A 24,112-nucleotide genomic window follows, 5' to 3' on the forward strand; every position below is an offset into this window, starting at 1 on the left:
ACTATTTTTGTGCAATATGCCCTACACATCTGAATGTATATACACTTATTTTTAAGAAGATTAGAAAGATAAACTTGTATTGCATATACCTGAGTAGAACACAAGGAAGCCTGATGTAAAGCTTCACATTTCCCATGCCAAACTTTTCCAAGGGAAGTTTGGGAGCTGACTATGAAGAATACCAATAGTTCAATCAAATTCTGGCTTTAATACTCTAATCCAGTTTGGATGCAAACTGAAGCAGGGCAAAGTACTTTATTTGGGGCACATTTAGTAGGTTATCAGATGAAATGCTAGCAGGAAAAATTGCCTTATCAAATGCAGTATCACAGGGAATGAAATCAATAGAGAAGACTGCCTGTATCTGAAATGACTGAACAGATACACAGAGTGATTGAGCAGAAATACCAGAAATCCTTTAGATCAGACCTGCAAATTTAAACAGATTTTAACTGCTAAAACATAATCCTCACACCCCCTTACGCATTTAGCACACATTATAAACTAAATACAAAGCAAGACATTAAGATAGCTCAAGGTTTGAATTTTTTTTCTCCCCCTCTTCTATTTAGAAGCTGTTACTATTTCCATGATTTTTTAGTTTATATTGTAACAGTATTGGACATGACATATATGAGTGTGTGCTTTGGGACTCTTCTATTACCTGGATTGTGCTAGAGAACAAATGCTAAAGGCCACTTGAAACAGCTTTCTTGTGTTCTGACTTGAAATGATATTTTTTTTGGCCTATACCTCTTCATTTTTTGCTTGAAGCTACTGAGTTAGAAAGCAAAGTACAGACATATTTCAGAAAAATGGGCTTCTTCTGATAGGATTGTTTTCTTGTCTTTTGAGGGAAAGAAGCTTTAAATTAATGTGTAGTATTTAATATCTTCATGTGGAAAACATGACCCCGCAAGAGGTAAATTTAACTGACTTGAGTGGGACCACAATTTCAACTTTAAACAACAGGCACTTGAAAATTACAAATAACATCTGTAAGTGGGTAAAAATTGAAAAGCGCTGGGAGAGATTCAAGTTCAGGAATAAGCATTTGATTTGATTTTGATCAGCATCTGAGGACAGAGAGCTGCACAACAGCTATAGCAGTGTTCAACCACAAAACAAGAGCTAAGACAACCACTAAGGTGGGTTTAGTTCTGTTTGAAGTGAAAGCTTCAGAGCACAAATATGTCACCAGACAGCTTGAAAATAATGGCAAATCTGTCCCAGTGACTAATCTTTGAGCCCTGCCAGCACTCAGAATTTAACAACATCGAAATGGGGAAAGAAAATAATGTCACCTTGTCATTCTGAAATGGACCTATAATCAAAACCCTTGAAGTGGGTTCATAGAGAAGTATCAACCCCACTAAAACAGAAGGCAAGCTCAGCTTGAAAAGAATAAAATACATTTTGTGATCCCATAAAATACCAAATGGCACATTCCATATCTCCTACAACACTTAGTCATTTATTTGGAATTGTCAGTAATTTATACTGCTTATTTGCAGGTCTGCCTGCAGCCTTACAGCCTCCCACTGTGATTTTGTCAGATTCCAAGCCTAGCAGGGTCAGGTTGGGTTAACCTGGTGTGTAAGACCAGCTGCTACATTTTAGCCTGCAGACAGCTGCCTTTCAAAGGCAGGTAAAGCATTCCACAATTTTATGAAGTCTCAGGAATAAGAAGACTTTCTAGAAGATTTTCCTCAATACACTTTGCAGGATTCAAACACACCTATTCTTTTGTGTAATGTATTTGTGGCTTTATGGCATCAGCATATGGCCACCACACTAAACACAGCATTTCTGATTGCTTATTACCAAAGTCTGCTTATCAGGACTGAGTGATTAAATTATTTTTGCAAAATAAATAGCCTTCCAGTGAAGGCAAACAGATTTTGAAACTTGTAACTATGCAGCTACATATCTGGACTTAAAATTCGAGCATAAGCTAATGAAATGCATCACTAAACAGAAATCCTGCAGACAGCTAGAGAAGACCCTAATTTGAAGAAGGCAAATCAGCCCACTGAATTCATCATTACTCTTTAAAGTTGAACACCTACTTAAATATTTGCAGATTTGGCAACTCTAAGCATTATGTCTGCATATTTAACAGAGCAGATAGTTACCATATTTGTTACAGCTACCAGACTTCTATCAGTTTTCTTTATTTTAAACTCTTTTGAAAAGAAGGCATTCTCCTCACCTCCTTCCCAAAGCTAGTCTTTTTTTCTCTAGTCTTCCTATTCACTCACATAAAAAAAAGCACCACGCAGAAAGAAATATGTTTAAGTAGATGTATTTGAAGAGACTGTTGCAAGGAATCTGGTTATAAAACTTCAGCTGATGTCACAGATTGCTACACTTTATTCTATCATACACAAGAATCATAAGCAAAATTGTCAGAAGGCAACTGAATAGAAAGATAACTTGTACTCAGCTGGCTGATAAAACCAGTAAAAAAGAAAGGAAAGGTTATACATTTCTTTTACTTCAAAGTATGAGGAGGCCAATTGCTTGAAGAGCTTACTGGGTTCTGCAAAAACTCTGATGGTTGCACTGGGGCTAAGCACAAATGTGAAAATAAGGATTCATTGAAATTATTGGAAATATGACTGACTTTCATCCCTGTGGTTACACAGTATGTGTACAGCTAAAGTGGAAAGATGCCACCAATTTCAGTAGATTTTTCAGAAAATGGAGTGGGGCTCAGAGAGGCAATGATTTGCCTCACAATTTTCTCAGGCTCTCTGGGAAACTGCTTGGACACATACAAGGGATCAGATAAGTAGAAACCATGGTTTGTCATGAAGATAAGAGAACCAGGTGGGGGGTTATTCTGCATTTCTGAAATATGCTGAAGCAGTATCTTCAATCTGAACATGATAAAGCTTTATCAGGATGAGGACTTCACAACTTCATTATAACAACAATTCGTTCAAAGCTTCCAGCAAGGTATCAAAACCATAGCATAGCCACGCTTTCTGCTTAGTACTTCTGGCCAGAGAAATTAGCTAACCATTATATTGACTCAATCAAAATAATGCAATTTAATTCCATGGTATTTTACATAATAATGGTCAGACTACTGTTTTCCTGAAAGACAGCATGACATTTACAAACTAAATTAATTTCTGTAGCACCTATAAAATGGTAAATACTCAATATAAAACATTAACCTCAGGTTTCAAATAGCTCTTTCACATAATGCAACTTGCTTTATACAATACCTTTATTTCCTGTGTTAAATGACTACATCTGCTTTACATTAGAGTTTATCCCTTATGTGGTGTTTCAAGAAGCTTTGTTCAGACAATATTACACTTGTTAATGATCTCCTGTCTACCAGAAAAATTAATGTTTTTAGGTAGGCTTTAAGCTTGCTGGAAAGATTGTACTGATCTGGTAGCTATCCACCACTTTCTCAGGAATCCAAACTCCTTCTAATCTGGTATCTCTAAATGATTTCCCTTGGAATCCAAAACAAAAGAAGCATTCAAAACATAGAAACAAACTTTGGATAGAGATACATCTCAGAAAAGAAGCTTGCCCTGATTAGGGGAAAATGAAGAAAAAATATGATAGTGCAGCCTGCAAGTCACAGTGGAGAGTGTTGTACTTGGCCTTAGCCTCAAAGCTTAAGAGACATAAATTCCATCTTCCAGAGTATAAAGAAATTATCCTGCAGGGTTATAGAAGCAAAATATCACTGTTCTCTTATTTTAATATTTTGAGATCAACTGTAATAGATTTCAAAATTACTACACTTCAAAGAGACTATGGCACTTTGCTTTAATGTGGGTCCTAAAAAAAACATTAAGTGCACAAAAACTGGACAGCTAAGCCTTCCAGTTCATGTGAGATTTGTATGAGATTCCTTAGGTAAGAAATGTATTAAACCCATTACTTGTTTCAGAGATATTGAAATACGGATTGTCATTTAGTCAGTAATGTTAAGTTTTATGGTAGACACAGCAATGAAGAGAATCTGCATCTTCATCTCCTATCTAGTCTCTTGAACTGGAAGTAGGGATATTCCTTCAGCTAGGCAGACTTGAAAAACTCCACTTTTTTTGGTGAAGCTGTGTTTAGAGAGCTTAAATAAATGCTTATAATTACAAGTTGGGCAGACTACTAGAGAAATTAGGACTCAGAAGTAGTCTCTGCACTTCTGCCAAGGTTATATCATTTTTCAGCACTGGTTCACTCGTTTCAAGTCCTGTAGTCCCCGAGTGCAGGGATTCCTGGGCAGGCATACACACCAGTTTTCAGTGTGCCAGGTTTAAGATGAAAATCAGACTAATCACATCATCATCACTTTGGATAAAACAGCTCTGCTCTGCTATGACTTACTGACTAGCAATATTTGGTAGCAAACTCACAGGACTTGGAAGAATTTGGACTTAAAAGGAGAAAATATTAAAGATATCTATTATAAAAGGAGAGGAGAAAGATTAACACCAGGAAAAAAGAAAGAGGATGGAGAACAGAGACGTCAGAGTGAAGAAAGAGTAGAAGTTGCTGCAGAGAGATACAGCAAGATAAACCAAAAGAGAACGAGAGATGGAGGAGGTAAAATGAAAGCAAAAGCAAAACCACATAAACCTGAGGATCAGCACCAGGAGTCCACAGATGAGTGAATCATTTCAGACAGCACACAGCTGGGCAGGAGGTCTTTGCACAAACCCTTTGAAGGAAGGGTCTGTTTGCACAGGGCCTCACAGAATTTGTATACAAATGAAAAAAAGCCACACTTTCAGGCTGACAGATGCTCTGAGGTGGAAAATTTCTGTAAAGCTTTTTTAGTAGCAGAGTTTATAGCTGTTACAATGACACATAGCTTCATTGTAATTTTCCATGTAAAAGGAGGCAAAAAGATTAAAAAACAAGACTAACAAAAACTCTCCCCTTCACTAGATAAGTGAGTCAAGTATAAAAATATTCCCAAGCAAATGACAGCTTTTTAGTTCATCTTTACATCAAACAATGACAGCAGTTTGCATGACTCAGACAGATGATTCGGCTGTTGTCCTCTCAGCTCACTCCACAAGGGAGGGAAGGAGAGAAGCAGTTTATTTTTAAGTCTGCCTTACTAGCAAGATTATTATGAGAAACCCATTAAAATGTTTTCTCTCCTTGAGAGCTGAGTTCTCGTTTAAAATCAACTTCAAAGATAAATAAGAGTAGGAGGGTTCCTGGGAACCTGGAGACAAAGCAGGAAGCCTTAAAGAACAGAAAGGACCTATTTTGAAAATCTGAGATGCTTTAATTCCACTCAGATCTCTTTATCTAGGACATGAACCAAAATATTTTATAACTAAATCTCTTTCAGGAAGCACATCACCTATCCCCATATTGTTGATGAATATGTCAAATATAGGATTATAAATGTCAGTGCAGAGTTTCCAAAGGGAGAGAGCACTGCCTGAAGGATCATCTATACTAGTAACAGCCCTTTCAGAAATACTGACTTAACCTTGTGTGAGGCAGGAAGATATTCTACCTGGTTTTCAGCAACTTAGTATGAGGCTAAAATAGTCACCAAATGGGTAAAAATCAAAAAACTGGTGACCAGAAGGAAAAAATGAAGGGCACTTAATTATTTCTACTTTCTCTGCACCACACTTCGAAATGGAGATAAGGAAACATCAATTTTTCTTTCTCAAAGACTCTTTTCAGCTCTAGTATCACATTAAAATTCATAACTCCAGAAATCATGAAAGTTTGGCCTCTGTTATCACAGTGTATTATTTCCATGGGAGAGTTCAACATGTTATAAGGGAATCCTACACAGCTCGAATCACTGCAAAATACAGCAGAGGAGCAGATGGAATATCAGCTATTTCTGAACAGAAACTATAACAACATCACAGAATCATAGAACATGTCTACTCTAGTTGATAGCAAGGAGAACAGTAGAAAAAGCTGCTTCTTTTGCTTTTGAATATATCTTTGGTGGCAAAGAAACTCTCAGAAAACAAGGTAAATTCATTCTATAGATTGCTTCTTTATAAAATGTGCATACAGGTTTGGCAGAAAATGCTTCAGATTTTTCTCTGAGAATAAACAGTAAAACTTATCTAAACAGGTTTATATTTAGGCGTAGAACTCTGAATATTAAACAATACTTTGTATAATTGTAAATAAGCATGTGAATAATTTTCATATAAACAAACTGCCAGAGACAGTTTTAATCTGGGTTGGTTCATTTTTAATTTTTTTTAACTCAGGCTTTTTTACCCTCAGAATCTCAGTAATAGGGGCATTGGTGCTTCATGCTGCCAGCATATCTCAAAATGGTAGTGGATCCTTTCCACAGAGATCTCAAGCACATTAGGATTCCTCTTCCCGAGCAGTCATCCTGCTTGCTGCAGACTCACAGAAATCCCAGTGCTCTCTTGGAGTAAAATTGCCACAAGTGCCAAGTGATTGAGTGGCCTCTCCCACTTATGTGTAGCCCTACCCCGGCCTATTATCAACACTCTCCCAGGCACCAATCTAGGAGCCTTGCCAGTGCTACAGGGATAAAAGCAGAGCCTGGATATTGGATATTCTTTATAACTCTGGCTGGTAGTTTGTCATTTCATTTGTTAAGTGAGGTTGGACATGACTTTTAGTTTGGCATTTTCTTATTGTTTTTATTTTCCAAATTACAGTGACAGCGCCTATAGCTTCACTTTCGGGAATTTGTCATGAAACTGTGAAGCATGATCCAAGGTCTATCTCTGAAAAACAGACTTATTTTTCTCATATTCAGTAGGGTAAAAACAAGACTGTAGAGATTCTAAATCCATATACATTGTTTTGCTTTTCAGAAAGTGGAAGCTGAAAATAAAAATAAAACCATTTATGTAACAGAAATGATGAGGCTGAAATGAAGGAGGAGCTATTCCCACAGCGTTCTAGCTTTTGCTATTTGTGTACAGTGAAAGCAAAAGATAAAAGAAGTGCTCTTAACTAAGCACAGAAGTGAAATCAGTGTCAGATTTACAAGGAGTGATGAACTGGAAGACATGGAGGGGAGGCTGGGTAGTCGCTGTGTTCTGTGCAGGAATACAAAGGAAGTCACCAACCATCTCCTGCCTCTGTGGCCACTGAGTACAGGCCAGCAAAAAGGATTTGCAGCACTCAGGAAGGGTGAGCAGGCAAAGGCTGAGCACTGCTGCTGACATATGGAAAGGAGGTGGGAGGAGAAAGGGCTGCATGATCACAGCAGGGTGCAAATCTTCCATGCTTGATTTAACACTGCACTTGTTAGAAAGTTCAGAAAGGCAGCACTGCTCCCAAATCAGGAATTCACGCCATAAACAGTGTTTTGGACAAAAGTGAGCAACAACTTGCATTCTGCCTTTCCCCAGAAAGAAACACTCCATAGGCAGCAAATGAAAATTTGCTTCATGAAATTCCTTTTTGTTTTCCCTCCTGTCACTCCTCCCAGTTGTTAACAATATGCTATTTATTCCCTGTCATTGGATTTCACTGTTTTTCTCTAGCACCATACCAAGCACATTTTTCATGTTGTGTTGCTGAGCAGTAACTTAATGATCTTTTTCAAAACAAAAGTCAAGTCTCCCACTCTCTGCACATTCCTGAGATACATCCCCCACGCTTTCTCAAACCATCCACAGCCACTCAGCACACAGCCCTAAGTATTGAGCTGCTGGTGGCAGGAGGAGAGGGAATTAGGTGGCCTGAATTTCTTCCTCAGCTTTTTGCACAGTCATGTTAGTGCAAGTTAGAGTCTGAGCTGGGAGGAACAATTGCCAACCCAGCAGGCAGCTGTAAGCCCTGTCATTATGGGGAGCACCGTGTAATTCCTCAGCTCCTGAAGGCAGCTGGAGTTTCGAGCAGCACGGCTGCATTCACTTCAGACCCTGGGTGATGGATATGGCATTTTGTCTGTTCCATGCTTTCAGCAAATAAGAAGCATCTTCTGAAGCTAAGAACATGCAACTAAGAGCCATTGAGGTGGTGTTCAGCAATCACTATGAGGAAAGGCATCTTAAAAATCCACTGAAAGCTTCAAAAACAAGGGAGAAAGCAGAACTCTTCTGGCCAAAGGTCCTACGACTCGCGGACCTGTTGGCTGAAGTGGCTGTAATAAGCTAATAGTTTCTGGAAATTCTTGGTGAAGGAACCATTTCTGACTAAAGTTTCAAACAGCTTGGGCTTAATTCTGCTGTGGGGCAACTGAAATTATATTGGTTTTGTATCTCTTGTAACTGAATACTAAAATGGTTGTTACTGTTTAGATAATCCCTAAAGTGAAAATACTTCAGCTAACTTAGAAAAGGCTATTTCTGAACCTGAACTGGTTTTATGGGATCTGCAGAAGGAAAGGGAGTCCCAGGAAAAGTCAAACGCTGTGCAAGTGCTGTTCTTTTAATAAACTTAGCTTAAGTTTGTCTGTAGTCTGAGCAAACTACTCTTAACAAGAGTAGCACACGAGAAGTCAAAGAGATTTTCAGCACAAAAAGAATCCATATTGACATGGTTGCTTTAATTCAGTTCTACTACTGACCCTGTGAATTGGAGATAAAGGTTAATTATTTGTATTATAAAATTTATACTTGGAAAGATCACAGGTCCCAGTGAACTCTCAGCTTTTGCACGATCAGCTATAGGCAAACACAAAACTACTACACTCTATGGACTATTTACTGTGAGGAGATATAGGGAGTTCACAAAAGAAAAAGAAAAAGAAAACAGAGCTCACAAGATATTTAAATTTACAGTTCAGCATCTGGAGAAAAATAGGAGCTATCAAAGATAATTTCATTGGTTATTACAGATATCCTCCAAAATATTACATACGTAGAGGGAATGGCATTACTGTTCTCACCAAGATATTTTTTGTCTGCATCCATAGAGTCTTCAGGGAGAAAGAGTGATACAGTTTCACAGAGAAAGAGAATTTCCAGTTCATTGTGACTTGAAAGTAAATACAGGTCATCTCACAGAGGTAAATATCTTAACATGGGTTCATTTATCTTTTTTTAAAAAAAAAGATAAAATCAAAAAATAAAATGTGATCTCAACTAGATTGGATGGTTGCAGTAATCCATTCAGCTCCTTTGGGATGGAGAACACCATATTTCTACTTTATCAATGAAAACCAGATTTAGCTTATTTTTCTCTTCAGCAATCTACTCCTTGCTCCTACTTCTCCTTAAAGTCAAATATTTCTAAGATTTGAATTTGGAACATGGAATCACACAATTAATCAATCAGCCTTTACATCCAGAATCTCATCATTTTGAACATTACCTCATACATATCTCAGTGATTGTGCCTGCCGGGCTACCACTGCCTTCTAAAAAGATTACATGGACCAAAAGAAACCACTTTGTTTTGCCCTCTGGCTTTCTAAGTGAAACAAGTGTCATGGTGAAATGCTGACAAAATCCTCTCATGTTTTCCAGCTTTGAAAAATTGCAGCACCATGTTCATGTTGGAAGCACACAAGCAAAATATATATCCGGGTTTTTTTGATTTGTTTTGTTGGGGGTGTTTTTTGATTAAGCTACAGTACAATAGTTACTGAAATTTGAGCACAGAACAACTAAATTGTTCCCTGCTGTGCAGATATAGACCAGGGGAATGGAAAGATCTTAGGGACATTTTGCTGTATTTCCCCTATACACAAATTCATACATAACAGGTTTCAAGTTTGCCGAACAGTAAAGGTTGAAATTATCCTTTTGAAGCACAATACATGAACATCCAGGAGATATTTTGTAAGTTTAAATGTTTTCCATGTCCTACACACTAAATTACACCAACTGTTGGAAATTATCTTCCTACTTTACTCCTGCACCACTGTATTGGAGCATCATTTAAGGGAACAAACTTCTTCCCAAATCAGCTTGCAGCAGCACATGATCACTCAATGGATGCTGTGTTTTAAACCAAGCTTTTGCCATCTGTTCCTCTGCTAATTATGAATGCTACAAATACCCACAACTACATTGCAAGGAAAAAAAAGTGATTAAAGTGCATATATTCTTTCTGCCATGCATCTTCGTTGTTCATCTCAAAAGAAAAGCAACACCACCCACCACACAAGGCCCACAGCAGGAAGACCACAGAAGGGCAGATGTTTAGAGCTCCTCATCTGGCAATCGGCCATTGGTGATTGCTCAGAGTCCAAAATGTATTGTGCATACTCAGCAAGACAAGCTTAAACCCGTGCAGAATCACACACACATCTGAAGTGGGGCTTGCCAGCAGCTTTGCTCACAAGAGCTCTGCTGCCCAAGTCTGGGTCACCCAGGATGCTGCTCAGCAGGTAAATAATTTTCAGCTGCATCCTTTCTAAATCCCTTCCTGTTCTCTTCTCCCTCTAACCCTAACACCATCATCAAAGTGTCATTTTGGAATTGCTTGGAATGAAGTGAAACATGGTTTTGCTCATCTACCTTTTTCCCATTCTCTCTGTGTTTACAGATTCATTATCTGCTATACATGCAGACATGTGTCATGTTCTCATTTCCTCTTTCTGCCAGGTATTTTCCATCAGGAGAAATCACTGGGCTTTAGTAAAGATTGTTCCAGACATGGTTTCTCACCTAATGGACCATGTCTCCATTTCAGTCATGATTCCTCTCTCTGGATCCACTAAATCATCCAGCATTCATTTGCCTCTGAAACAGATTGTATGCTTTGTGGCTTTGGGATTTTTTTGGTATTAGGGGGCCTTTTGTTTGGTTTTGTTTATTTATTTAGTTTTATTTTATTTTATTTCCTTGCACCTATAGAAAGAACTGAAGAAAACACATTTATTCCATCATCGCTGTTCCAGTAACTCCTAATTTCAGGGACCTTCAGCTTTAAAATCAGCCAGGCCTTAAGGATCTTATGGCATCTTATTTTATATCCACATCTCTCCTTAGTGAGTTCAGATTTTATAGACAACTCTGTGTCATTCTGGAGGGAACACATCAACTGCACCATCCCTGATATATCAGTAATGGGTTTGCAATTATGGCGGCAGGTTTCAAAATTGCTTCCTATTTGCAGCTTCTTTTTTTGCTAATGGAAACTGCAGCACATGCCACATCTGTCTGTATTTGTACATTGCCCTGCTGTAATAGAATATTGCTCGTTCTTGATTACACAGGGACATAGTCTGCCATTAAAGTGTGGATGCAGTATCTCTACAGAAACTGATGCTAAGGTTGTGCAGTTACTTAAAAAAATACTGATAGCAAAATATGGCCCATAAGAAGTTGTTTGGATTTCTTTTTCCTTTACATACTGAGATAGGACTATTTGTGATGCCATATGTTACTTTACAAGGGGAAGTTTCAATATATTTTATCACAGTTCTAAAATTGTTTATAGTAGCTTTTTGTGAATGTTCAAAAATTGTTGATCTATATCCATTAAAGTTCCTTGTACTCATGTTCAGTCTTCTTTTCTCTTTTACAGGCAGTGCACACAGATAGGAAATGCTTGCTCGCAATCTCCAACAGCACTATCTCCAGGGGAAAAGGATTACATTTCATCTCAGGTTATAAGTTCATTACAAGTCACAAAACCTTTGCTCTGCTGAGCTTTTTAACTTATTAAGATAAGACACATGCATAAGAAAGAAAGCTCTTCTTCATCAGAAGAGACAAAGGCTTTATAAAAATGAGACTAAATATAAAAACAGACATTTGTGTCACATAAGGATCCTCATTTCAGTCCATCTTGCCTCATATGCCAATGAAAATAAACCCTTAAGTGTCTTGTTATATCCAACTTAACTTTGTTATATAAGCATGAAGAGACTAATAAATCTGTGGTCACTGATCTGAATCACTTCCTTATGAGCAAATATATCTGGTTTACCAGCTTCCTTCATGCTGCATAACTGCAGTTCTACACATAACTGACACTATGCAGTATTTTAGCAGTTTATATTTGTTCTAATTAAATGTGGCACAATTTCTTTTTGGATGCTGCTGTCCTGCGTGAACCATAATGTAGAAATTCATGGTTGTGCTTAAGGAATACTGCAGACAATTCTGTATTTAAACCACTAATTATCATAGGTTTATAGATCTCCCCACTGAATGCAGCACTCCAGTGTACTTTTATTAAAAGAGGGGGTTTTTTAACGTAAGTTTTTAAAAGATCAGTAGGTGTAAAGGACCTGAGCCTCATAAGTTTCACTAGATGTAGTTTAACATATAAATAAATAAATCAGGAAATCCACTCTGCCTAATATCCCTCCTTTAACAAGGAATACCTAGTCTCCCTCCAATATGCTACTCACCTAACATTAAATAAATAATAAATAAAATTTAGCTAGCACAGAAGATTGCTTACCCTGACTTCACATATTAAAAAAAAAAAAAGAACAAACTTTATCTTATATATCTTGAGTGAAGTTAATGTTATCAAACAAGAAATGAATCTGGGCCAATAAACACTGCTGTCAGATAGTGGCACATATATCCACACAGACCTGTTAAGCTTTGTCTTTCTGTATTCCAGCACAGTTCATCGCTCTGCAGAAGAGCACTGTCCTGGGACTTGCATGACATAAATTTTGTTGTTATATCTGGCATTAGCTTGATGGATAACTCTGAACCAGCTTTATCCTCTGCTTTCACATCTGTCTAATCTAGAATACATCCCCATGTGCCTAACCATGTCAGAAAAGTGCTTTCCCACGTAGTACGGGATGCGACAAAAAGATTCAGGACTTTCAAGCGAGAGGAAGGGTCCTCAACTCGCGCTTCGCAGCCTGGTTCCCTGAGCAGCTCCAGCACCGGACAGCTCCGGGCAGCACGGCCGGGCCCTGAGCGGTTCCAGCACCGGACAGCTCCGGCAGGGCATGGCCGATCCCTGAGAGGCTCCAGCATCGGACAGCTCCGGCAGGGCATGGCCGATCCCCTCAGCACCTCCAGCCCCGGGCAGCTCCGGGCAGCACGGCCAGGCCCTGAGAGACTTCAGCTCCGGGCAGGGCACGGCCGTCCCCCTCAGCACCTCCAGCCCCGGGCAGCTCCGGGCAGCACGGCCGGTTCATTGAGATGCTCCAGCACCGGACAGCTTCGGGCAGGGCATGGCTGATGCTCTGAGCGGCTCCAGCTCCGGGCAGCATGGGCGGTTCATTGCGACGCTCCAGCCCCAGGCAGCTCCGGCAGGGCATGGCCGATCCCTGAGCGGCTCCAGCACCGGACAGCTCCGACAGGGCATGGCCGATCCCTGAGCGGCTCCAGCACCGGACAGCTCCGGGCAGGGATGGCCGATCTCGGAGCGGCTCCAGCACCGGACAGCTCCGGGCAGCACGGCCAGGCCCTGAGAGGCTCCAGCTCCGGGCAGGGCATGGCCGTTCCCCTGAGCAGCTCCAGCACCGGACAGCTCCGGCAGGGCATGGCCGATCTCGGAGCGGCTCCAGCACCGGACAGCTCCGGGCAGCACGGCCAGGCCCTGAGAGGCTCCAGCTCCGGGCAGGGCATGGCCGATCCCTGAGAGGCTCCAGCTCCGGGCAGGGCATGGCCGATCCCTGAGTGGCTCCAGCCCCAGACAGCTCCGGGCAGCACGGCCAGGCCCTGAGAGGCTCCAGCTCTGGTCAGGGCACGGCCGATCCCCTCAGCACCTCCAGAACCGGACAGTTCCGGGCAGGGCATGGCCGATCCCCTCAGCACCTCCAGAACCGGACAGCTCCGGGCAGGGCATGGCCGATCCCCTCAGCACCTCCAGAACCGGACAGCTCCGGGCAGCACGGCCGGTTCATTGCGATGCTCCAGCCCCGGGCAGCTCCGTCAGGGCACGGCCGATCCCCGGAGCGGCTCCAGCCCCGGCCGCCCCCGATGGAGCCTCGGCAAACCCTGCAAGAGCCAGAGCTGCACCGTGCTCTGGCAGCAGGGCGGGCACTGGTGCATGTACAAGGACAGGACTGACAGAGCTGTTCTAGAAATCAAGTGTTCAAAGTACAACACTCTTGTTATTAACCGAGAAATGCCAGGGAATTCTGACTTCTCTCAAAATGATTTTTATAAATATTTACCAATTGTACTCAAATTCTGCCAAGAACTTCAATGTCCCTAGTACACACAGAAACACTATTCCAAAAGCAATGTTTTCCACTCCCTTGAAGAAACAATTTAGCCTAATTTCTTCTTAATCCTACAAGTATAATTTTCAGCCTCTCTCCCATTCTCTAACATTTAAGCATCTCCCCACTGAGTTCCAAAGACTGCAGCTGCTTTTACCTTTCTACCTCAATCCGTTGTCCAGGTTCAAGTTCTCTAACTGCTGCCACTTGAAGAGAAAGCCAGACAGGCCAAACACTAGAAGACACTACAGAACACTAGAAGACAGTGCTGGAATAAACTTGTGAAGCGACAACAGAATGCAGGGAAGGAAGGATGGAGACTGATGTCCAAGCTGAAAACCACACAAAATTTATGCTGTGCAATTTCAAATGAAATTGTGTACACAGCTGAATCTCCTGATTAGACAATTTCAAAGCAACCTGCAGAGACAGACAAGTATCACTTACCTCTATCAATCCCCGTGTTAGTCAGAACTCAACTATAAGCGTGATATATTGAAACCTTTTTCAAAAACTAATCTGAAAATAGTTACTCTGACAGTAATTTTTAATAAAGTATTTTTCCATCTACCTGGGAGAAAGCAATCAGTGAAGTAAATTTATGACACAAAGTTCATTAAGAGGACAGCTAAGATCACAGAATTAATTGAAGTCCCCATGTACCTATTTAATGAGAATGATTTTCTGCTACCCAGGATTACAAGCCAAGTCACAGAAGTGACAGATAAAGACCAATCTACTCCCTGCCAAAGCCACTATTGAGTAGCTTAGCAATTTATCTGTAAACTGAATTTTGAATCATATCTTAGCCTTGAAAGTCATTAGACATTAGCTGCTCAGTCCAAACGTGTAATTCAATTTTAGCTGCCAACCTGCTACAGCAAATCCCCCAATGATAACTGCTGGAGTTATCTAGCTGATGACAGACTGCTTACTCAGAGTTAGGACTTGGCAACTCCTCAGCAACAAGTCCCTTTCTAAAGCTGGCAGAGTTAAGTGGTGGAAGTACAGAAAATCACACTGGAGGCAGCAGCATCACCTTAATTTTACTCTGTGTCAACTCTGCTTTCTTGTTTTGGTTGAATCTATAAAATGTGTACTTTGTAGATGACAGATGTTTGATTTTCAGATAGTTTGTTTCTTCCAGGGTGCTTCTTCTATTTATACTGGTGAAACACCTGATCTTTCAGGCTTTTCCAATTCCACAATGTCCTCCAAAAGGCAAAGAGAACTGTTTAATCTAACTGGTCTGTCATGTACTGTGTTCTTTGTCTAAAAGAGCAGGAAGATAAGCAATACAAGAATCAAATTCAAGCTTCACTAAAGTCTTTGACAATTTGGCAAATTTTTGACAACCAGTTTCAATATAACCAAGACTTTGAACAGCTCCTTTGGACAAATCTCTGTTTTGGTTATGTAAGGAAAGGAATAATCAAAAAGTCCTTGCATAAGCAGATGTTATCTAAAAGAAATAGGTTTTCATACCCCAGATATAATATTTGAAATCCATTTTCCTCATGAAGTTCTACTTCTTGTAAAAGCAGCTCAGCTGCTCTACCCCAAATTCAGGCAGGCTTGCATTTTACCCTGAAAACACGCACAAGTTGATAAAGACACTGACTGGAATTCTATGTCTCTAGCCTCATGGTTTAAACTGTAAGTATAAAGCAAATACTTTAAAATTCTGAGAAATCCCACCCCATCCCCACATCCCCCCCACCCCCCAAAAAAAGAGGTGATAATCTCCCCAGTGGTCAAAACAGGGTATCATAAATAGGTTTTAACTTGTAACTTTTGGCCCTTGAGAATAATGGACCTGTTTTTCTGGATCTAACTCTGGACAACTTACCTAAAATAAAAGTAGTATCATCTACCCATAGACACCTGAGCTTGATGGCAGCTCTTACACTAACCAACATCAGAACTCAGCCTCCTATAATGACCCATTTTATATTACACTGACATATGGCTCATTTGTGTGGCATTTGTTTCCTTTTTTCCTTTTGTGAATTTCTCAGGAATCTGACAAAATTACAATTTAAATTTGGATAAAAACAAGCCCCTATGGAAAAGAAATCCACTGGGGGGTGGGGGAGAATGACAGGACGGGGCAAGCAGTAGAATACAAGAAAGGTTACTCTAAAAATGCATAAAACATGTTGGAGAAAATGTTAAATCTACAGAATTTCATGGCAGGGATATGATTTGTCACTGCAGTCTGCAGAATCCTTCTGTCAGTGAGAAAACTATTAAAGTTATAATTTGAAACATAACACAGAAACTAACACCCTAGTTTTGTACTGACCTACTTAACTTTAGAGTCTTAGGTAATTCCTAGGGAAGCTGCATAAGTGTCAGTTAATTAGAAAAAGCTGGCTCTCTGTACCTTCCTTAAGTTAATTATTCTGACATAAATGCCATTATTTTTCCCCTTGTCCACTGTAAAAGGAAAGTGTCAAGTTTGAGAAGGGCTTTTTGAAAAAGCATATCTCCTCTGTTGTAAGAAGCTGATTATGCATTACACTTGCACAGATTCAGTTTCATGTTTTCCTATTCTTTTAAATTTCATGCAAGTACATCTCAGCTGTACTTTTCGATCACATTTATATTCCAGCCCTGTCCCCCTGTTGAGTAAGAATTGCTCTAAGAGACAACCTATGCTAGGACTGCCTGGGTAGACTTATAAATCACATTTCAACTCTGTTGTACTGCAGATCCACTGGAATACACAGCCACAGTCTTCACCTTCAATTAAATCTCAAGGTGGGCTTGGAATGATAATCCCCTGGGAAGGCAGCCTGAGGTGCCTGTGTCCTGTCACAACCCAGCCACTTGGTACATCCATTACCCAGCCAGCAGTTATTCTTCAAATGTACTGTAACCTTCCTTATGACTGAATTCACTACAAATAATTAGCAGGCCCTGAACAGTTTCTCCAGGAATGTATGTATTGAATGTGCCAATACCTGCTTCACAGAAAAACCTGTGCTTACATTTGAGGTAAAAAAAAGAAAAAAGAGATGTTCCATTAATAAATTGTTGGCAGAAAAATACTTCATTCTTCCTGTAGACCTAAATACAATATTAAAAAAAAAAAGAAAATGTGTTATCAAGTCCCTGGTAACGAGACCCATTGAAGGCAGGTGTCTGCCAGGGAAGGGATAGCAGAAAAAACCCATTCGACAGAAATGACCTCTCACCTCAAAAATCCCACCAGAGCAGGAGATATTTGGGTGTCACAGATCAGGTTCCACAAGAATGCATGGATAAGGAGCAAGACAACATCCAGCAAGGGGCTTTAAATCTCATAGACACATGATATAAAAACCCAAGGCCTTTAGAATCTTGACACAGTGCTGGATTTTGTGTCCTTTTCTCAATGAAGATTCTGAAGAAAATACACTCCTTTATAATGACTTTTGTTTGAGTAAATGAATATATTATTTTATTTTAAAACAGGTCTTTTCTCCTGTGATGCTGGAAGGCCTTTGGATGGCCAACTCCATAAAAGTCTTTCATTAATTTTACTGATCAAAAGTGCTCACAATATTCATAATTACGTGGTCCCTTCTATACATTGTACATTTTTACTTCTTCAATAGAAGCAGAAATCTTTCATTTTCTGCATTCCTACAATGTATTTGCTCTCCTCAGAGTAGTATTACTTTTGCAACTTAGAATAACTCTGCAAATCAATGGAAGTACACAGGTTTTCCCTCTCATCTATTTCAAGCTGAGCTGCCAGGACCCAGAATAAATTTGTGTTAGCTCTCAATTCCATGACCTTCCACTTTGTACTTTTAAATTTCATTTCATTTCTATTACCTGAGTTCCCAAGGTCTTCCAATTCTGCCTGCTTGGTATTCCAACCCTTCTCAGTCCTGGTCATGTTTTCCAACTCCCTGCTATCAAGTTTCACTACCACACTTCTAATTTGGGGCTAAAAAAACCAGAGAAAGTTAAGAGACAACAAGGGGACATGCAGTGAAGAAGTGTGAAGAGCCAGCCCAAAGGACAAAAATCAGTGGCAAATGCAACAATGCAAATCCTCCAGTTCCTAATCCTGTATGTGCTTTGTCACCTAACACTTCTGATCAGGTGTGAGGAGGAATTTGCAGGCTCAGAAAGGTGATGTACATTAATAGCTGACAAAATTGTCCCTTCAGTGGTTTGTGTCAGAAGTCTAATATCTATCTAACCTGTTGATAACCATGCTCAGCAGGAATAGTTATGTGTAACTATTTATCCCCAGTAAGTCTGAGCAATGGGCACACACAGATGATGACAATTCATGCCTTGCTTCTTAGGCTTGCACAGTCTCAAAGCATCTCCAGGCATAGAATGCATGGAGGTTTTAACATGATAGCCTGAACTGAAACTCTGTAGGCAATAAAATTTAGAGAAACAGCTTAGTTAATGTTCAGAACGTGGTCTGGCAGCCTGCCATGCATAAACACGCACTGAAACCAGAGTTCATGCCAAGATTCTTAGCTTTCAACTTCATAGAAATTCCTCATGTGGTTTATACTAGATCCTCTTAGTTCATCTAACTTTTTTCTTCCTTTTTGCAGTTTAATCCATGGCTAGTTTAACTTATTACCTTTTTATATATAAGCATTAATAATGTAACAGACATAACTCCAAGCAGAAGTAATAGAATTAGTCCGTTCGTACAACTTTGATTAAAGACAGATCTAACACCAAAATGACATTTATTCTGTGCCTTCTGTGCCAAGCCTCTATGAGCACAATGAGATGCTGCAGTGTGACCTGTTACAACAACATGTATGCTTATTCCCATAACAATAAATGCTTCCTAAGGCTCATAAGAATTCACATTCAGCTACCAAATCTTTGCTGAAGCTCCTCTCAAGCCAAAGGATCCCTCTCCACAGGTTTGATCAAAAGATTGAGGTCTTCATATTTGGGTTTCTGGTATCAGAAGGTCTAATTTGACTTTCATAATCCTGATGTCTGCTTTTCCAAGCCTCCGATCTGCACAAGGGAAATAGCTGGAGGTCCTCCCTAGAGAGTGCATCTTGCTTACTTTTTTCTTTTTCTAAGTAATAATTACATTGATTTACTTCTTGTTTTTTAGAAACTTACTAGTCAGTTACTTAAGTATGTACCAAGCCACACTCAATATATGGATTAGGTGAATAATAAATTCCATATTACCACAGATTCTGAGCTCCATCCTTTCTTATTTACAGCTTCAACATATAGTTGTGAGGAAGAAAAATACCATTATCCCCAGCTGCAAAATGAAACTTAAGACACAGCTAAGATTTTGTCATGTATCACACAAAGTCCATGGCAGACAAGGAAAAAGGGGTGAAAGACAGACTGGAAGAACAGGTTTGGCTTGCACTGAAAACTTATTAATACCACAGACATTACACTGTTATTGATGCTGGGTAGATGTAAAATATACAAGATTCTCAACAGCAAATGTTTCACAACAGATCAGCCACACTGGTCTTACTATTTATTTACAGCTGTTTGTTTTTAAAGTGGAGAACTTAATCAACAAATTGTGTTCAAATCACAAGAAAAGATTGTGTTATAAACTGTTGTTTTAGACACATCCCTTGAGGCCTTTGGAGAAAGATGACACATTTCACACTATTGAATTCAGTCACATTTAAAAACTTAACATGATTCTGTGGCTGTAATCCAGATTTCAAACGAGGTGTACTTCTGTGCCTTCTTTTCATAGGAAAGTAGTGACTGCTGAGACAGTAAGAGCAACTACCATGCTGCCTTTGCCCAAAAGAAATATGGATCATAAAAAAAAAATTAAATAAATCGATCAATAGTTTCTCATCAAATTAGGCCATATTGGCCCGCAGCTCAATAAGGCTGACCAACCAATTGATTTTGAAAGAATAACTGAAAAAGTTGAGAAATGCTTAATTTAAAATTTTATATTCAATTGCACATCATCTGGGTAAACAACCCTCCCAGTACTGCAAATTATGACAGATTTATATGCACATCTGTGTGTGCAGATGTTTGTGCTGCTGCACATAAAGTGGCCACACCCACTCAGAGCTTTGCGCATCAAATCTCAGCTCCACTCCTTCAGTGTTTTTCCCCACCATCCAGAAGGGCACAGTCATGTAAATATTTGTGCAAACATGTTTATATAACATGACATAAATTTCAGAGAGCAGCTAAGGGTAATTGTGCTAATTACTGCAACCTTGCCTCTGCTGATTTACGAGGTACGAGGCTTCTGCCCTGGAGTGACTGCAGTGTCAGGTCCAAGAAAGTTTTAACTGCAACACCACTCCTGCACTCCAGCCTCCTGTGCAAAGCCTACGCTGAGAACCTCATGCAGACATGATGTCTATAAAATTAGTTTACTGGTTTGGCAATGAGAGGAAGAGGGAAGATAATTTTCCTAGAAATCAACACTTATCCACGAAATGCTGGCCTAGTCCATCCACAGCAGTTAATACTCTTATGATGCATCTCATCAGGCAGCCTTTTAAGAAACGTTTTAAGAAATATTTTAACAATCTGTCCCCAACAGCACAGCCATGAGGTAATGACCAGATTTCTTCTAACCACATCTCTGCAAGCGAGAAGTGTCTGTCACTGCTGTACCTGCTATGCTAGAAGCAACTCTACCTATGCATGGCTTCATCTCTGGGCACAGAACCTCTCGTGGAAGATTATCATCCAGTAATTCAATCTGGTTGAAGACAACTAATTAAGAGCTTAATTACATATGTAAGCTTTTTATATTTTCTTTTTGGAAAAGGCTTAGTAGGAGATGATTACTAGTCTCTGTTAATTTGCCCCATAAAAGGTTTCATGAATAATCATATGTAAAATGCTAGTTTTGAAGTAATTCAATAGAACCATTAAGATGGCCAGATAGAAAGATACCTAAGCTTTGATGAACTTTGTATTACTGCTTTTGCTTGGTAGACCACTGGTTAAGCTTGGTTTTACTTTTCCATAGAATGATTCTTCCTACACAAAAGAGTTTTGAGGCTTTACGGGGATTTTTAACATTTTCAGAAAGTCTAAAAAGGCATTCTTAGTCATGAAATCTTAAAATATGAGAGGTATTCTTCATTAATATTTTCCACAAGAAGAGGAATAGTTTCTCTGGACTTGTGAGACTGTGTCTTGGAAAAAGGGACAAGAAAAGAAGTTGCAAGGACTCCAGTTTTAAAGAGAAAAGAAAGAGGGAAGCAGAAAGCATAAACAATGCATAAACTTAAATAAAACCTTTAAACCTTGTGATTAACATGAGGCCTCCATTTGGAAGTAGACTGTTGAAAGATTGCTTGCTACAAATCTGTCTCTAGTTAGAAGTGTTTTCACACTAATGTGTCAATTTCATTCAATTCACCATTTGCAAATGCTGCTCAATTCTCATGTCAAGTGGGATGTAGAAATTAACAAGTGAAATCCTCAACCTCTGTTCCCCAGAAGAATAAACCAGATATTTACAAAGATTCCCTTGAAGTCTGGTAAATCTAAGAATCCATTTTTACTGTGGAATGCCCTTTTCTGTATGAGAACTCAGCAGCCCCAGCAGGAGGATGTGCTCAGTGACTGCACGTGAGGACACACTCCAGCTGTTCATTGGCACCATTGCTAAGGCCACACTCTCTTATGCTGAGATTCCAAGCAGCATTTCTCACACAGAGATGACCAAAACTACAGAAAAAACACAGGGAGAATAAGCTAAGCAGGTACACACCACATTTAACTGCAATACTTTGACTTCCCCTTTGCAAAGTCAAATCCAATTTTAGGATAACAGAGACAAAAGCAGAGTGTGAAAGTTTGACTTGTTAATATCCTATAAAGGACCAGGATTCCTAAATAAACAAACCAATTCTTATAGAAGGGTACTACCAGAACTGATAGCCAGCTCTAGTCTTCCCTTTCCTAGAGTCTCATTGTGGCCACGGTGCACGAATTCCAGAAACTAAAGAACATTTAACCTCACTGTGCTCATGATCAACACGATCAGTAAAGCTTCCATCACACAGTATTGGGCAGACTGAAGCAGGGTTTTCTGTGTGCTCCAAAAAAGCTTCTCCAGTGAACAGACAGCAGAAGTAAAAGGAACTACTTAAATATTACTTCTTTTTTTAAAAAGTTGCATTTCTCTTTCTGCTGTCATTGACTTAATACACGATTGTATTCAAACTAGGGGAAGTCTAGAATTCATTTTGAGCATAAGAAATTAATTTGTTTTATACAGATAACACATCTTGAAAATAGCCCTTTTTTCCAAACTATAGGGAAAAAAACGAGCCAAAGCACTGCTTCCTCCACCGCTTCCTCCACTATACCAGCCTCAAAGATCTCTACAGGCAGAATTGACAATAAAATCCTTTCCACAAAAACTGCAGGCACAAAAAGCTTCGCTGTTTACCACCTTGTGGCTTGAACTGGTAACTATTCCTTCTTACACACAGCATTCCATCATTTTTCAGTTAACCAGACTCTTAAGCAGCAAGCACTGAAACTTCACTCAAAGTTCCTCCCCAGAGGAAAATCGAATACCATAAGAACAGCAAGACTGACACGGAGCCCAAGCCGCCCCAATCGATGGGGTAAATCAAGAATGCCAGGACTGTCTGTCCAGCTGCCAAACAGCTCTGAGCATCCTTCACACAGGCAGCAACCGGTTGCCCAAGCTGCATTTCTCTACTACCCACAGCCCTCGGCAGCCAGCAGCCCCTGGAAGGATGCTACGGTGAAAGGAACAAGAAACGTGCGGTAAAGGGAGAAGTACTCACATCCCGGAATTTGTTCCAGTACTTGTCTTTATCGTACTGCGAAACGGTGCTCAGCCATTTGTCGTTGTCCAGGAAATTGCCATGATTGCTGTTACTCGTGATGATTTCAGGATGCCGGCTCTCCACTTGCAGGAAGCACCAGGCAGCGATCACCAGCACCCCCGACATCTGCAACGAGAGCAGCGGAGCGGAGAGGAGCGGCCAGGGGCAGCGGGGCAGCGGCGGCTCCTCGGGCGCCGAACTTTCGAGGGGACCCAACTTGGGGCCACTCGCCCTTCACGGCCCTCGCCAACTTCTGGCCGCGGAGCTGCCGGCTCCGAGACCCCTCGCCCCCCCGCGCCCAGCCCGGAGGGGCGGGGAACAGCATCAGTAACAACAATAATAATAACAACAATAAAAACAAAACGGGCCGCTGGGGCCGGGCGGGGAGCAGCCCGGGGACAGCAGCGGTGCAGAACCGCGGCCAAGCCGCCCGCGGGCGCAGCCGGCGCTGGCTCCGCGAAGTTTGGCTGCCAGGGCGGAGAGGAAGCTCCTACCTCCGGGCAGTGCCGCGGGCCGGGCTCGCAGCACCGTGCGCCGCTCGTCCTCCTCGCGCTGCCGCGCTGCGCTGTGGCTGAGCCGCGCGCGGTGCCGCTGGGCTGCGTGCGGTGCCGCTGCGCTCTGTGTCTGCGCTGTGGCGGTGCCGCTGCCTGTCTATCTGTCTGCCTGCCTGTCTGCCTGTCTATCTGCCTGCCTGTCTGTCGGAGCCCGCGCGGAGCCGCTGCCCGTGCCGGGTCCCGAGCGCGCCGTGTCCGTGTGGCGGGTGCGCGCGGGGCGGGCGCGGCCGCGGTCTGGCGCCCGCTGGCGGGCGCGGGGCGCGCTGCAGCGCGGGGGCGGAGCGCGGGCAGCGCCGCCGCAGGGCCGGGCCGGGCCGGGCCGCGGGGCCCGTGAGGGGCGGCGGGCGTCGAACACGCCTAGGAAAGGAGGCGGTTAAATATCGCAAAGCAAGAGGAGGGTGGTGGGTTCTTTTCCAGAGACAGGAGAAGGAGCAATGGCCATAAATTAGACACAAGTTTCACCTGAACATGAGGAAGAACTTCAGGTGGAGGGTGACTGGAACGGGCTGCCCAGGGAGGGCGTGGAGTGTCCCTGTGTGGAGACATTCTAAACTCGTCTGGACACGGTCCTGTGTCACCTGCTCCATGCCCTGGCACTGGAGTTGGGCTGGGTGACCTCCAGAGATCACTTCCTAGCCAAACAATTCGGAGATTCAGTGAAACCTGGGGGGGGTGTCTGTGAGGAT

The 24,112-nt window shown here is 41.3% G+C and overlaps 1 protein-coding gene across 1 annotated transcript in view; it reads right to left on the bottom strand.

Moving 5' to 3' along the window:
• Nucleotides 1-23,662, bottom strand: part of SPOCK1 (SPARC (osteonectin), cwcv and kazal like domains proteoglycan 1) — a 270,064-nt gene extending 246,402 nt beyond the window's left edge. Inside the window, exons 1-2 of the mRNA XM_064388358.1 lie at nt 23,367-23,662; nt 22,831-22,998 (exon numbers count right to left, since the gene is read on the bottom strand). Of these exons, the coding sequence (XP_064244428.1) occupies nt 22,831-22,998 (168 nt within the window). The 5' untranslated portion in view covers nt 23,367-23,662. The remainder of the gene's footprint in view (nt 1-22,830; nt 22,999-23,366) is intronic.
• Between the last annotated feature and the right edge of the window lie 450 nt (nt 23,663-24,112).

This window comes from Passer domesticus, chromosome 13 (assembly GCF_036417665.1).
Source record: "Passer domesticus isolate bPasDom1 chromosome 13, bPasDom1.hap1, whole genome shotgun sequence".
NCBI classification, from domain to species: domain Eukaryota; kingdom Metazoa; phylum Chordata; class Aves; order Passeriformes; family Passeridae; genus Passer; species Passer domesticus.